The sequence below is a fragment of the Balaenoptera borealis genome, assembly GCF_965194805.1.
Source record: "Balaenoptera borealis genome assembly, chromosome: 16".
Taxonomy (NCBI): domain Eukaryota; kingdom Metazoa; phylum Chordata; class Mammalia; order Artiodactyla; family Balaenopteridae; genus Balaenoptera; species Balaenoptera borealis.
This window is the reverse complement of record NC_138872.1, coordinates 51211861-51228171: the sequence shown is the minus strand read 5'-3', so window position 1 is coordinate 51228171 and position 16311 is coordinate 51211861. Positions and strand designations below refer to the sequence as shown.

The 16311-nt window shown below is 59.2% G+C and overlaps 2 protein-coding genes across 11 annotated transcripts in view; one reads left to right on the top strand and one right to left on the bottom strand.

The window, feature by feature from the left end:
• IFT140 (intraflagellar transport 140) overlaps nt 1–16311 on the top strand; it is a 71674-nt gene that overhangs the window by 41172 nt on the left and 14191 nt on the right. The gene's annotated exons all lie outside the window — the stretch shown is intronic.
• On the bottom strand, nt 2–13891 carry TMEM204 (transmembrane protein 204). Its single transcript, XM_082362938.1, has 3 exons — nt 13024–13891; nt 8424–8579; nt 2–735 (listed from the first exon to the last, which is right to left on the bottom strand). The coding sequence occupies exons 1-3, from the start codon at nt 13298–13300 to the stop codon at nt 491–493; spliced, it is 678 nt and encodes a 225-aa protein (XP_082219064.1). The 5' UTR covers nt 13301–13891; the 3' UTR covers nt 2–490.

Below are 16311 nucleotides of genomic sequence, written 5' to 3'. Positions count from 1 at the left end.
GTAAGAGGTTTGTGTTTTATTTTAACTTAGGAAGATAATCTGGAGTAAATGGACATCACTAACACAATCCTGTTGTAAAACCGTAACCATCTGACTGTAAATTCTGAGTCCCTGGAGGAAGATCACGGACAGTTCAGAACTCTTCCCTGTGTTCTGCTTTATCAAAGTAAATATGACCCAGGACGCCCCTCTTGGCAGATACAGAATAAATTATTCCCGGGCCAGGGCGGAGAGCGAGGCGGCTGCCATCCCGGACGTGCCTCTCCGGAGCTGGTCTCCAGGACAGGACATGCGCGAGCGTGAAGCGGGCCGTGGCGGGGTTGGGGGGGTGGGGGTGGGACGCAGCCGGTATGTGGTCACGCCCTGTGTTCGTGTATAACGTAGTGAATTTGTGTCGTACATGTGCTCTCATGGGAAGCCGCGCAGGCAGCGCCCTGCTTCCCAGATGGTCCCTGCGGTGGACGGAGCCCCGAGCGGCCTCCCGCCGCCCTCAGCACGGCGACTCCACGTAGTCGTTGTCCAGCCCGCGGCGGAAGCGTGCGGTCAGGGAGCGGCTGATGACGATGACGCGGGGGGCCATGCAGTCCTCCCTCCTGTGCAGGACGTTCCAGATGAGCATGGCTGCGGCCAGGGTGGCCAGCAGGCAGGCCCCGATGTTCAGGTAGCAAGACCAGGACAGGCTGGTGTACGGGCCGATTCTGTAGAACGTCACCAGCCCGATGACCAGAACAAAACCTGCGGATGAAGGACAGGGTGAGACAGGGAGCGGAGGAGGCTGCGGGTCCAGCCGTGGGGCCACTCCCACTTCTCCTCCCACCCAACCCTGTCCTCCTGGGTCTGAGAGCCCAGCTCCACTTGGTGCTGGTGCCTTGGGGTCGAGCTGAATTTTATGGGACTTTTGGGTCTGGTGGCTGTTGGGGGGGGCGTCTGCTCAATCCTGACCCCGGATGGTCATAGGGGCTCACGTGCTTCCTGTGACCTGGCAGGTGTCAGGCCACTTCCTTGGCCGCCCTCCCCATGGAGGTGACGGTGACACCCACTTCCTCACCCCGAACAGTCCAGCAGTAACTCCGTGGAAGGTCCGCTCTGGCTTATAAACGCCTAATTCATTCAAAGTGAAAGCAAACACAGATATTTTCTAAGTCTTACCTTGAAACAACTCAGATTTGTATTTAACTTAGTTTGAATTCCTGTTTTTAAGAGTTTTCTTATTCTTAATGTTTGCTTCCAGAGGAAATATTTTCTTTTAAAACCTGAGATGGCAGAGGGCCTGCACATTCGGGGTGGGGGGAGTGGGGGGAGTGGGGGGGGGAGCCGGACTGTGGCTGAATAGACTCGGCTGGTTCTAGAATGTCCCCCTCACCCACCCGGTCCCCTGCGGGTCTCCCTCCGTCCCTTCCTCTCTCCAGGTGACACGGGGGGTCCAGGACTGTGCACAGCGTCCTGTGTGGACTCAGTTAAGGCGGCCATGTCCCCTCTCGGTCAGCTGTTAATACCGTCACATCATCACTTCCATAGTTGTATCTTTAAGGAGCTCCAAAGACTTGATTTTATTAGTTCTTACAATAGGAAAACCAGGATTTCTCACCCAAGATCTGTCAGCTAGGCTAACAGGGCACTGATGTTTGAAAGAGTTCAGGTCTGAATCTGGGCTGGAAGCCCTGACGGCTGGGACGAGGCAGAGGGCTCGCTCCCCTCGCCCCATCCTGCCCCGTCCTTCTGAGTCTTGTTGAAAGAAGGCACAACAAGCTCCCTGGCTGGCAAAAAATGCCCAAAGACGTAGTGAAAACAAGGGAACACATAAAGTACTTTCATTTGCATTACACAAAACACAGGTCCTAATTCCTTCCCTCACGCAAAACTCGGTGGCACAAAATCGTGGGCAGAGGATGTACTCCTAGCTGGGAGAGAGGAATGCCAGAAGTTTCTTTTTGCCAGTGTGCATGACAAACAGAATTAGTTATTTTTAACAGAAAGGAAGTATCGAGAAGCTTTCCATGTATAAAAAGCTCCACAAAGTACCATAGAGGATTAGCACAGGGATTAGTCACCATCACCATTGTTTAGGACACAACCGGGGCAGTTAAGTGTTTAATTCATACTTTCTGGAAGGCGCAGAAATGCTTCCAGAATGCCTGTGTTTCTAGAAAACTCCAGCCTCTGCCCCAGCACTAAGTCATGACACAGCTATTAGAATCGTCAGCGGGCATCACTGCTGCCCTTTGCTCCGGGGCCACGCCAGGTCGTACATGATCTGGTTTCCTGAGGAAAGCCAGGAGGCCACAGGGAGTGGGGGACCAGCATGAACAGACGTGCAGATGTCACAGTGCAGGGCAGGTGGAGGGGCTGCAGCAGGCAGTTCGGCCTGGCCAGAGCCCAGGGCAGGAGACGAGACAAGTCCAGGAGGGGCTGGGAGTCCTGTCTGGACCACGCTGGGCCCCCGAGGGCCTTTGTCCTCCTCGGGCATGTTGGGTTCCAAGAAACGGACTCACCCTGGTCGCCACAGCAGAGGGCAGGGCTCCCTGGGCAACCTAGCCAAGGAGTTTGATGATCTCAGGGGAGTGGGGTCGGAGGAGCAACAGGCCACATGGACCAGCCTCCTGGCCTCAGCACAGATCTGCAGCGTCGTCCATCAGAAGGGAACGGGCGAAGGAACTGGGCCTCCGCACAGCCTCCAGGGCCATCGGCTGTCTGACATGGGGTTGGTTTGCGTCACTGAGAACAGAAGACCTTGAATTTACTGCAAGGCCGTCCAGTGGAGACTTGGCAATTGTGAGACCCCGACCTGGACAGGGCCTGACTGAGGAAAGCACGGGGCACGCCAGCAGGGCACACGCGTGGCCCTGGGACCTGCGACCCACTCCCAGGACTGTGCCCGAGTGAGACCCTGCTTGTCACAGGTCACAGGAAACATGACCGGGACCCCACATCAGAGCATCTGAAATGCGCATCCTCGGAGACGAGGTGCTGGGCCACGGGCCGCGGGGCGGACACGGCTGCTCTGTGCTTGGTTCAGACAGGCCCGGCCAACGGGCGGCCACCACTGACCGGGGCCGGAGACAGCACATATGGGCTTCTCGGTGTCACTTGTGTGTCTCCTGAGTCCTTTGTACATAAGGTTCATAGTAAGACAGTTAGAATATTCTAGAAGTGCAACTAACTTTACAGTCTTCTATTAACAAGCACTTCCTAAAGCGTGTCACGACTCTGGCCACGTGCCTCTCGTTGCCACGTTCCCACGGCTGTGCTGGTCGCCCTGTGGAGGCTGTAGAGGACACGCTTTAGCGTCTCCCGGCCCTCAAGACACGCCTGGCCTTGAGTCTGCTCACGCTGCGCGCTGGTCCCCCTACCTTTCCTGGCGCCGCCATCCTGAGCTCCATCTGCCTGGTGGGAGGGCGCCTCCTGTCCTCCTGTCCTGGCCCCTGAGTGCTCAGTTGGGCAGTCACCCACCCATTGATCCAGGTCTCCCCGTTTAGGATGAGGGCTGTGGGGGTGGGGGTGGGGGAGGCGCTGCGCCCTCCAGGCGGGGAACACCCACCCACTTGCCAGCGTCAGGGCTACTTATGGTTCTTAAGATCACATCGTCCGTTTTTTTTGGAAACAGGGCAGGCTGTTGCTTTGTTGCCGTCCTACTCAGCTTATTAACTTCCTCCGTATGTTTAGCTGTACGGCCTACAATGGAGAAGACTGTTTCTTATGTCACAAGATGAAAGAAGTGTGAATTCACATGTGAACAGACAGCCGGGCACAGCCGGGCACAGCCACCCACGTCTGCAAGCACAGCGGGAAGAGTGGTGGGGGTGACAGGCCGGGGGAGCGCGGAGCCTCTTGGAGGGACTTTTTACAGAGTGAAATGAACAGGCCAAGTCCCCCATCTCGTGCTTTGTCTTGAAAACGATTTCTCTAGCATCCAGCAGTGAGCGGTGTGGACGGGTTTCAAGCATCGAGGTGCTCCTTCTCCAGCCAGCGTTGCTCAGAGGCTGCACCTTCTTGCTGGTTGGTTTTTTTCCCAAGAGAAGTAGGAAGGAGAAGTCTAGTTCTGTACCGCAGTGTAAAAAAAGGTTAACAAAATTTACATCGATGTGACTTTACTCTGTGTCAAGACCAGTGTTGGCTTTTGCTTTATCTTAGTTCAACTTGGAACACGTACAGTCAGAGAAGGGATATGCTTCCCTAACATCAAAAAAAAATACATTTGTTCCTGAAGCAGGAAAATACAAAGAACTGACTGGAACAGTGGGCCCAGGTGCTGGGCCGTGGGTGGATGTCACAGTGGGGCTGGCTCAGGGACACGTGGACTCTGCCCTGGGCCAGTGGGGGCGGTGTGGCCTGAGCAGATGCATGGGACGCGGGGACCAAGCATGCGCCACGCGGCAATGGCAGAAAGCCACAGAGATGCGGAGAGGCAGCGGCTGCCTGCGCTGGCCGTGTGGGCACATCCTCCTGAAATCAAACTGGCCTTTTACTTTGATAAGGTTCTCTCGCCACAGCCAGCCTGAAGTGCGGTTTCTCCATTCTCCTGACGTTCAGGTCCCCATTCTCGTGAATTTTTCAGTGACATCGCTGTTTGTACAGAAACGAATCTAAGGGGAGAGTTTTTAGCAAATGCACGGACTTCTGCACGTGGAGTCAATTCCGTCCTCATGAACTTGTGTTTCCAAAGCAAATAGCCCCTTTCTGTGAGCCGGCGGCTGTGGCGCTGTGGTTCACAGTGCCCTCTCCTCTCTTCCTTCCTGCTGGCTTCCCAGGGCTCCACCGGCGGTCACAGGCCTTCCTCTGGAGTGGCCATCAAGCACACGCAGGGCCCACGGGTGGGAAGAGCATGTGGCTGAGCCCTGAGCCCTCAAGTAGCACACCTGCCTCAGCATCCACGGGGCAGCGCTGGCCAAGGCCCCGGAGCGTGTACAGGGCACTCGAGGCTCAGCTGTGAGCAGCAGAAGGTGGGGACAAGTGCCTCCCCCTTAGGGAGAGAGTCTAGGAAAGGAGAAGGCGACACTCTCCCCAGGGTGCGGGGCCAGGACTGGGCTTGGGAAGTGGGCTCAGAAGACAGGAAAGCGAAGCGTCTGGCCCAAGCCAAGTGCTGCTTTATAGTAAAGCACAGAAAGTGGTACGTTCCTATGAGCAGGTTTGCGAGAACAGCATGATCCCCACCAGCTCACGAGTAGCCAAGACAGACACCGTGCATCACCCCGACTGACCTTTCGGATGGTAAAGTCAGCCTTCTCACGGCGCGGAGTAAGCGGCCCTTAGGGTGTAAGTTTTTCATCATAAGAAAAAGTCTTAGGATTTCCAGAAGTGGAGAGGGGAAGCCTGCAGACGTGAAGCCCACAAGGTCCACGAAATGCCGCTCTTGAAATCATCCTCCTGGGTCTGAGGAGGGGTGGGCCAGGCTGGGGCTGGCGGACAGCTGCTGCGACCCCAGCGAACACAGTGCTTTCACAGGGTGTTCAGCTTATGGGTGGGGGTGGAATAAGGGACTGAAAGGAGTTTTTTCAACTTTAAGGTAAATTAAAATTACACTTGGAAAATTCTGCAAAGAAATTGCAAACTATTGCATGCGGTGGCCTGAGTTCAATAGAGCAAACCCGGTGAAACGGCTGGTAGTCACATTGTTGCCCTGCAAGAGCAGCGTTTCCTGGGTTCTCCCTGGCGTCTGGGACTGGGTCCTTTGGAGCCACAGCCCTGAGCAGCAGGGGCTGCCCTTTCACAGACCCAGGCTGGGCATCATGCAAGCGTGGTGGAAACGGCCAGAAACGGCCGTGGGATGAATGGGCGAGCGGCTGGCCTCCTGTCTCCTCCCGCTGGGGTGTTGCTCTCCGGCTGGTCCCGGCCTCCCGGGGAATCCGTGTGCTTCCCCCTTTCACGAGCACCTCTCTCCCCCCACCCACCCTCTGGCCCCAGCACTGGGGACTCAAGGTTCCCTTGCATAACAGGTACCAGCAGGCATTTCCCCCTCCTGGGACAGGATATCCTGGCGCCCTTCAGTCTCTCCCTGACTGTTTAAAACAGACCAGAGCACAGGAAAAAACCTAACTCTAAAATTAGCAGTGTGATAGAAGAAAGGCACAGAGCTGTGTTCTGTACTGTTTGTCAATGAAACAAGTCTAAACAGGGCCAAATGCATTTCCTTTTTGGGCACAGCAGACCCACTGTGGGTAACCGTCGGACACCATGGGGAGAGGGGGCCTGCGGAGGCAGAGGGACCATCTGAAGTGCCGCAGGTGCTGCTTGGGGCTTCTGGCTTTTTCCGTGGGCCTCTGCCTGTCTGACGGTTTTTGGACAGAGCCTGGTCCAACCTTTCCAGAGGCTGTGCTGGCCTGGAAATACTCAGGAAAGCAGCATGTGCCCCCAGCCCCCACTTGGCCAGGACAGCCCCTGAACCCCAGACCTTCGGCAGTGCCCCCCAACCCCCACCGATTGATGCAAGACAGTTTGATTTTAGTTAATGGGGGTTCCCCCGTTTCCATTTTTTTGGTGTGTTATTTGAAAACAACAATATTTTGTTCTGAAACAAGAGTTTACAGGAAGTAAGATGTCAGTTTTGACACCAAACCCACAATATTTTTTCTAATAATTCTAAGTAAGTGTCTCAAAGAAGTTTCTTAAGAAATGCAATGACAGATTTGATCATCCTGCTAGGAGAAGTTACTTTCAGAATCAAGAGCTGTTACTTTTATTCCTTTAATGCCACTAAAATATCTGTTTCTAATCCAGCTTTTCCAATCACATTGCAAAATCTTCCACTTCCTTCTTGAAGGGATGGAATTTCAGATGATCCCACGTGAGAGAGGTGGGTGGTTTCAGTGAGGCGGGGAAACTGCTTGATTTACAGCCCTAAGGTCAGCAGAGGGCAGGTGGGTGATTTTCCTACATGTGTGGCATTGGAACGTCCGTGTTTTTCCTCACAGTCCTAGAGGAGGGAGGAGGTGGAGGTCCGAGGTCCCGCTTCATGTACCTGGTTAACTCTCAGAATTGCCCCGGGCAGGGTGGGCATTACCCCATTTTGCAGTTGGGTGAACTGAGGTGTGGCTTTGCCCCGTTCACATGGCTGGTAAGCCGTAGGGCCGGACACAGTTCTGTTCTCCTGACATCAAAGCCTGCGCTCTTTCCTAGGCCCTGGCGACGCCCTCCGGCCTGCCCGGCCACAGGGAAGTGACTGGCCTTCTGTGAACAGGGCCTGTTTCCGAGTCCCACCCGGCACTTTCCAGCACGAGTGCTGCCAGCCTGTCAGCCGCATTCTGGAAATTGCGTTTCTCCAGGATGATGAGGGCCGGGATCCATTATTCCCCAAGTGATTCACTCGTACTTCCTGCCGTTCCTCCCGCCGCATGTGTTGGAACTGCACCCTCATGGTTGGGACACTGCCTTCTCCACTGAGCTGGAGAGGCAGGCGGTGGGCTGGTGACGTCCTGGCCCTTCCTCTGTCCCATCAGCCACCCGTCTGACCTTCCCCATAGGCAGCAGGAAACCTGAGCTCCCAGGTTCCTGTGATCATTAAACCTGGGCCAGTGAGACAGGCAGAGGGAGAGGGGAAACCAGCACAGACGCCCCTATGCTCCCTGGGGTGCCGGGTGGACACTTTGGGGCTTCCGTGGCCGTTGTGCAGAGCCTCCTGGAACAGTCCCATTCATCATCCACGGTGCTGCCACACTCGCCCTGTGAAGACTACAGTGTGCCCAGGCCCTGCCCCATTTCACCCTGCAGTCGCCCCCAGAGGCCAAGGCGGCTTCTGGATTGTTCGCTGATGGCCAAGGCCTCGCTGCTCTCCCCCACACTGCCCCCATCACGCTCGTCTGGCCCTGGTGTTGCATGTGCGTCCCTGTGTGCTTGGCGGGGTCCTCCACGCTTTGTCTGTGCTTCTTACAGGAGGGCCCTGCACACCCCAGCCGGGCCCCAGGAAGCTGCATTTATAACCGAGCGTGCAGGTCGCCAGCTGGGAACCATGTGTGCCCAGAACTCCCCGTCTGCTAACCGTTAGCCAGGAAGGCCATGGTGGCAGGCAAGGGGTCAGAAGGGCGCCTCCCTCTGCCCATGTGCCCAAGTGCCCACAGCAGGCTGCTGCACCCTCATGGGAGGAGCGTGAACCCAGGCCTCCTGCCACACAGGCTGCAGAGGGGCAAAGAAAACACCAGATGCCAAAGACTTTGGAAAGCAAAGCAGGTCACCGTGAGCCTCAGCACCTTGTCTTAGATGGGAAGGGCCAGGAGGCCTTGAGCAAACAGACACAAACCCATCTGGTTGCACCTCAGCGTTCCGCCCCTGTGTGTATTTCTGTTTTGCTGCTGCCCACAGTGATGGGTGGGGTGGGAGCGTGACCCACAGGGGTCGCCATGACTTTAGAAGCCACAGCCAACCTGCCAGCCCTGACAAGAGCTGGGGATGCGGCTGCTCAGCCTGGCGGGGGCCCGGGCGAGGATACTTACTTGCCAGCTGGAACGCAGCGGCCATGGCCTCCTCCCAGCACTGGGAATCGGGCGACATCAGGGGCAGGCCCGTCAGTCCCAGGACGAAGGTGAGCTGGCCCGCGGCAAGTGCCGCCGTGGCCACCAGGTTGCAGGCTCGCATCATGTCGAACTGCACTGTGAGGGGCCGGAGGGAGAGAAGCAGGCGGTCAGCACGGGCGAGGCCGCTCAAGACCGGGCTGCCTGCCCCTCCCGGGACTCCTCCCTCCATCTCACCGAGTCTCACCACTCCCTTCCCAGCCCCCACCTGCCCCTGGTCTCTGAGCGAGGCATTTGGAGGCTGTGCACACAGGGCAGAGGGAGGATGGGGCAGCCCGATGCTTGGACTGCAAAGGTGGGGGCCGTGGAGGTGTCATCGAGAGGCCATCAGGGGAGTCAACTTTCCCACCCATGTGCTGGAGGGCAAAGCCGTCCGCCGTGAAGTCAGGCCCCTTCCCCGTGGTCCTTCCATGCTGTAAAAGTGGCCCCCGCCCCCAGGCTTCAGGTGCAGCGCTGTCTGATTCATGCTCTGCGGGCAGGCGGCATTCACATTTAGCGCTTGTGGAGTCCAGAGTCTTGTGGGGGCGTTGTGCCGCTTCCTGCCACGGAGAGTCAGCTCCTCCTGCCCAGGGGTCTCGACCTGCTTCCCCCTGGCCTCCCTCCTGCTGTCTGGAGCTTGAGGGGTCTCACCCTTCCCAGATCCCAGGCCTGGCTCTGGACTGTGGTGCAGGGGCCCCGGGCTGCTGCGAAGTCAGAGCAGCCCTGAGGGTGGAGGGGCAGAGGGCTTCTGGGAGGAGAGCCTGGCACCGAGAGCCAAGGAGCATTCCCAGGCAGACAGATGGACGGACAGCGCCTCTGCCAGGGCTTGACGCTGCCCGTGACACTCTCGCCCGCTCCTTGCGCGGCCGCACACGCTCCGTGGGCCTCACTGCCGGGTGACCGAGCGCTCATGTTCTGGGTTCTGTAGTCTTCAAAGTTACCACAAAACATAGCTGCAGTCGCTGGGAACCCTGACCCTTTAAAACTCAGGGAGACGAGGAGCCAGGGGTGGGCGGTGCAGCCTGGTGAGCGCAGGGCTTCTGGCAGTGGTGTGGCAGCAGCTCTGGAGCAACTCGGAGAAAGGACAGAGGCTGGGCCGGAGAACAGAGCGGGCTCCCCGCACACGGGCTCAGACCCCTCCTCTCCCACAAGGCTGGGGCGGCAGGGCTGCTAGCGCTTGTGATTTGCAGAAACCTTCCTGGCTGCTCACGAGGTCTTCTCGGGTCCCCATGACCACACGTGGGAGCAGGAGGACACGTGGCTCCTCTGTCAGCACGGGGGCTCCGGTTGCTCGGGCCACAGACTCTGGAACACCAGCTGGCTTCCCGTGGAGGCTGCTGTTCATCACACTCTTCCTGCCTTTTTCACGCTGTTTTCTTTGCAACAATTTTTACCCTTCAAACGCCCGTACAGAAGGTCCTGCTACTCTAAGAGGTCATAGAGTTTGGACGTGGAGGTGGCCTCAGAGACGAGGGCTGTTAAAACGTGATGGGTGTTCACAACACAGGGCGGAACCGGGATCCACTCTGGGCCCAGGAATGTCCTTCCGGTTCCGGGGCCCAGCCTTGCAGGTGAGGAAAGACGTGCACCAACGGGCTGGCCATGCCGGGAGTGTCTGCGCTGCAGTGTGTTGGTGCTGGCACCACGAGGCCCTGCCCTCCCGGTGGCCCCGGCGGCTCTGAGCGCTCAGCCCCATGCCACACACCCTGGCAGCAATCCACCCTCCAAGCAGTCGAGCTGGGCCGCTGCCTAGTACCCAGGTGCCTGAGGCTGTAAAGGCTGAGGCGGCAGACTCTCCCCTTGGCCATGCCCCTTTTCCCAGCCACCCAGAGGGGACCAGTCCTCACTAGCACCCACCAAGCCTGGACATTTGACGGGTCCTCACACTTGCTGTGTGCGCGGCCTGGGCAGCAGCACTGGGTTTTGAGGAGCCATGAGAACGTGGCTGTGAGTGTCTGCCGGCTGGGCAGTCGTTGTGCCCCTTCCCACCCCAGTGCCCTGTGAGGCTGCCTCCCAGGAGACAGAGAGCAGCGGTCACCACAGGAGATTTAATTACGTGTTTGTTCATGTCCCCGCTGGCTTCAGGGAAAGGACACAGGTGCCCGACAAAATGCACAAAACTTGGAGAGATGAAAAGTGGCAGAGAGAACGGGGGCCAGAAAGCAAGACTGACTCCCGACCTGGGCTGTGAGGTACCCCCAGACCCCCACCTGATGAGTAACAAAAGTCACGGCCGCCGCACACGCCCAGTGAGCCAGTGTGGGGGAAGGGCCCTGTCCTCGAGGACGGGACCTGGTGTGACATGGGGCCAGCTGGAGGGCCTGCCCCAGGGTTGTCCCCTGACCCAGCATGCTCGGGACACCCTCACTACAGCTTGTTACGTTGGGGGACGGTGGTGTTGGCCCGATGCGCCAAGTGGCTGTGGCTCGGCTCTGTGGGCTCTGCCAGGACTTGGGCACAGAGCTGGCAGGAGCGTGGCTGCTGTCCCCGAGAGCTGCCCTGGCCACCTGCATCATGTCTGGAATCTCTAGGGTGAAGCAACACGAGTCTCGCCACCTCGGTACCCCCACACGGGGCTCGGGATGGACAGACGGAGGTGATGCTGTGGTCAAGGCCGCCCACTCCTCCTCCCTGTCCCTAGCCCGGCTGGAGGCTGGACCATCGGGGGCAAAGCCTGGGCTGGGGTTTTGCATGAGAGCTGATGAGACCGGGAGCTGGTTTGATTGAAGGGGGCAGCCCAGAAACCCAGCCAGAAGCCCCCAGCTCCGGAACCCCCGGGGCAGCAGTGCTCGGTCCCCAGGAGCTGGTGAGACATCTGCCAGCCCCTCTCCCTGGTCTCAGCCTCATTCACGAGAAGCTCCAAATACGTTTCCCTTGTTCTGGGAAAACCTCTGATGCTCAGGGCATCATTAAAGGTCAACTGCCACAGATGACGTGTTATGGCAGGAGGATGTTTTAAAAGTTGTTCAGGGGGCTTATCAGGTGGTCAGGGAGGGACAGCAAACAAGGGCAGGTGAGCGGGGTGCTGGGGACAGGCGGCAGGGTGGCTGTGTGGTCTGGAGGCAGAGAGCGTCCCGGCCCGTGTCTTCTTGGCGTGACCTGACCCGACCTGGCTCAGCAAGGGGGCGGGGGGACGGATGCCCGGAGGGGGCACCTGTGGGGCATTGGAGGCCTTGAGCCCAGGGCAGGGGCTGGGCTGACGTGGGACCTCCCCCCGGGGTGGAGGGTTGCTCTGTTGCGGAGGGGGGGGGGCGTGCGCAATGCACTTGTGGGGTGGGAGAGGCGTGGCCTGCGCGGAGCCCATGCTAGAGCCCCGGTCACTGGCTTTCACTGCTCCTCAGGACAGACCCAGAGCCCAGAGGGACCAGTCTGACCGGCAGGTCACAGTGACCCAAGTTCAGCTGACCTACCCAGCCCCCCCCAGGCCTCTGGTCTGAGAGCTCACAGAAGCTCATTGATTCATTCAGGCTCTTTGCCCTTTTTAAGGGAGGTTGTGGCTCTCTGCTTGCAAAGGCGGGGGCGGGCTGGCAAGCCAGCCACTCCCGATGGAAGACACCCCCAGGCTGTGCTGCGTGGGGGTCCACGTGCAAAGACGGGGTCGCGTCCCCTCAGGGACCTGAGCAGAGCCACATGCCTCCTGCAGCCTCAGTCTCTTTGCCTGTGAAGTGGAGGCAACATCCCCCCACTCCCATTCCCTCGTGGGTCAGGGTTCTGAGGGCCGTCATGCCTGAGTTGAGTGAGGCGTGCCCTCTGGAGCAGCCAGCAGAGGCCTGGCTGGAGCCACGTTTTCCTGAGGACAAGTGTCGTATTCAGAACAGGTGATGAGGTCTACGTGTTAGACTCTTGTCTGCAGTTTTAAAGGGTCGTCACTGGGGAGACCTTTGCCCATCGGCTGCTGTTGCCGTGTGTCTACACATTAGGTGACAAGCGTTTTCATATTTATGAACCTTCCGTCCCGTACACTCAAACCCTACCCCGCTTTCAAAGTCAAGTTCCCACCTTTCAGAGCTGTAATGGATCCTGTGCCGGACGTGACCAACCAGACAGGACCACTGGGCAGAGGGAGCCAGTCCCCTGCTCACAGGAGTCGGCTCTTCTCTGCCGTCTGAAGGCCATCAGTCTCCCACTCTCTCCTGGGCATCCCACCTACAGCCAGTCCCTGGAGGGTCTCCCTCTGTGCTGCCCACTGCCTTAACAACCCTGACAACTGTGGAATGAAGTCCAAACCCAGCCGCATGTTTTTAAGCTTCTTGTTTATTTTACTCATTAACAGTCTTTATTTTCCACCAGGAAAAACGTATTTTCCTTGCTTTGGTTAATGTATCCGTACTGTAGCTATGCATGACGGCAGAGAAAAAGCCCCCTCCCGCACAGGAAGAATTCTGTCCCAAAGGGGCCGGGGCAGGGTGGGCTTGGAGCTTGGGGCTCGCTTGTGTCCCCAAGAGCCAAGGTCGCCCCTGTGAGCAGAGCACCCATCACCCGTCAGCAGATGTGCCCGCATCCACAGCCGCTTTAAAGGAGGAAGGAAAATAAGCAGACTTACGTTTGACGGTGCCTCGCGACTCCTGGAAGCCCGCCGCCTCGGAGCCCCAGCCCAGGGCCTCGCAGTCCCTCATGTCCGCCTGCCCGGGCCTGGCCCCCGGGCTCGGCCCTCCCCTGGCCCTGTCCAGCCAGCAGGACCGCCACAGCCCCACGCTCCGCCTGCGCCCATCCTCCAGCGTCTGGTACACCCAGTTGGGGGTGAAGGCCGCTGCGTTGTTGAGAATGAGAGAGACGAGGGCCACCAGCACGGCCGTGGCCACCACTTTCTGGACAGTCATCGCGGACTGCAGTGCCGTCCCCTTGTCGTGGAGAAAGTCCCAGTCCCAGTCGGTCAGCTGCTGTCACCAGGGGTGGCTAGAGGACATCACCGCTCATGCTTGGAGGCGTCAGGAAGGCCCATGCGACAGGTGCGGGGGCGCCCGCCTCGCGGCCCTCCTTACCCTCCTTCCTGCACCTGGAGCAGGGCCAGGCCTGAGCTGAAGCCTTCGGAGCTGCCCATCCCGGGGAGGAAGCAGGGGCACCAGCGAGAGTCCAGAGTCGTGAGCGCGCCGTCTTCCTGGGAGGAGGAGGAGGCGAAGAGAACAGAAATCACTGGCGAGGCAGGCAGCAACGCGGGGTGCCCGGGCCTCACTCTCAGGACCAGTGCGGAGCGGGGCTCTGAGCAGGGCCGCTGGGAGCAGCGCAAGTGAGCCACTGGGGCCTCCGCTGCCTGAGCCCCTGCCCGGTGCCTCCGCCACCGAACAGCTGGTCCTGGAAAGCAAAAGGGTTGCTGCAGGGATGCGCGTGCGTGTGTGAGTGAGTGTGTGTGTGCCTCGCGCCTGCGTTTTCCCCCTGTCTCTCAGCAGAGAGGAAATGGTTGTTTTTGAGGCTGTTTTTGGTGAGCTGGAGGGCGTAGCCAACTGCAACAAATAGCAGCCAGACACTAACAGGATGTGTTTCCTGATAGGAAAAGCAGGGGGGCCTTCTTCTGGAGGCCTGCTCCGGGACCCTCCCCCGCCCTACCCACCTTCCCTGGAAGTGGAGGCCAGGGATGCTGGCCTGGCAGGCCCACAGGCCCCGCTGTCTGTCTCGACCCGGTGGCTCAGGGCGGGCAGGGCGCTGGTGACCAGTCGCCCACCTTGGGGACTGGGCGTCCCCCAGCCATCGGTCATTCCCCCAGCACATGGGTGCCACGCACCCATAGGTGCACAGCAGAGAAGGGCCAGTGTGGTGGGGAGGCCCCCTGGACTCCTCCACCTCCCAGCTGAGACCCTCACCCATGCTTGGAGACCTACCAGAGCAGGCCGTCGTCCTTGAGGTTCAAGAGGCTGGGTTCTGGACGAGCCGTGCACCCGGCAAGACCTGAGGGCCTGGGCCCTGTCTGCTGCTGACGGGGTGCGTGGGCAGTAAGGGCCCAGGTCCTGCACTGGGTGCCCTGCCCTGTGTCGCATAAGCCGTCAGGCTGAGGGGCGCTCAGAGAGCTAGTCATCTGCTCTGCTCAGATCCTCTGGGCTGCGACTCATTCAGCTGGGCCTGTGCTAAAACCAAACTGGTCGGCCCTGGAAGTCCCCGCCCCAAGTTTACATTCCTAAAAGGCAGGGGGTCTTTGGAGAATCAAGGTTCTCAAGAAACATCTGTCCATCAGTTCCGGGAGGAATTTTATGTCCTTTGGATTTTTCCCACCAGAGCTTGTAGCAAACATGTCAGCTGAGTTCTTGCCACTTTCCCTCTTCCCTCGGCTGTGCTGGAAGCAGGGCTGCCCCCCTGCTCCCCCTGCTCTCACTCCAGCCGCCCTGTGGGTGGGGAGGCACCTGGGGGTCTGTCAGCTCAGAAGACCCTGTGGGAGGGCAGCCCCTCTGAGGACTAGGGCTGGGGCTCCTGTGCACACAGTGCAGTAGATGGCCTCGAAAAGGAAGTTTTCCTCAAAGTTTCCATTAAAAGAGCATCAATTTCCCTCCTTAACTCATTAGAATCGCTTATCCTGAGCCAGTCTTTAAGTGGCTAATATCCGCTGAAAAGCAAGCAGGGGGTTTCAGGAACCGTAGCCCCTGCTTTGCTTGTCCTGGGAACAGCCCTTGGGCCAGCGCCATCCAGCTCTCTCCCGGGCTGGGCGGGGAGCAGGCCGGGCCACCTGCTGGGGCTCCTATCGGACCAGCCCCCAGCCTCGGGCTCGGGTGGAGTGGACAGCTGGGCTGGAGAGGGGGAGGGTGGCCGGCCTGGGAGCAGACCTTGAGTCAGGATGACCAAGTCCTTCAAGGACCCCCTCATCCATCGTGTGCCACCCCAGGGGCCCTTCCTGTTCTCCGCGGTCCAGGTCTTTGGCCCTGTCAAGGCCTCCCCTGCTCCTTCACGCGGACAAGCAGCAGTGTCATCTTAAGAGCAGAGACACACGGGAGGTTTGGACACAGTGTGTGTGCCACTTGGTGGGACGTGAAGCTGGGAGTGGTCAACCACTGCTCCGCCCCACCAGGGTCTCCACAGAGCAGCCCAAGAGGAGGGGCCTCTGGCTCGCTCTGGGAGCTTCTCAGAGGACAAGTCTTTCCCAAGAGTCGGGCCGCTCGGAGCCCATCTGCCCCTCACTTGACAGGGTGCAGATGCTACCGGACAGCAGGAAGCGCTCACGGCTCTGGTGGGGACTAGGCGGGTGTCCACATGGACTTTCGATTGGATGCACAGACCCCAGGACTCACATGGGGTAAAGCTGCCCATGGAGAGGCTGTCGGGAGTGGCTGGCACCCTGCTTCCGCGCTGATCGCCCAAGGGCTCCTTGAGAATGGACGGGTGGAGTCCGCAGTGACTCACGCATCCTGAGGGCCACCAGCCGCTCGCATCCCAGAAGTTACTTACTGGTCTGTTCTCCTCAGGGCTCTGGGGTCATCAGGGGACGGAGCCCCAGGAGGAGGGGCCCCAGAGCATCCTCCCTCCTGCCAGCGTCTTTTCTCAGGGAGGCCATCCTGGGTCTGAGGTTGTCCTGAGACCTGCTAGGGGGCGGGCAGGAGCCCCCATCAGCATTGGAGGGAGGGAGATGCTAGAAACCTCCAAACAAGGAAGGAAGACCCCGGCCCGAGCCTGTGCCAGAGGTGTCAGAAGGCAGCTCTGCAGGCCCGTCCCCGGGACCCCCGCCTCCATTCAGCACACGGCAAGGCCCACCTGGGTGTCATGCTTGTCCTCGTGGGAGTTGGGGGACCCCACTCCCCGCCTGACCCAGGGGCTCTGTGTGAGGGTGGAGGGAGCACTAGGAGTTCAGCCTGGCACAGAGGTGCCGGGTGCGGCGGGGGGGAGAAGCAAGTGTTCACTGAGGGGCACGGTG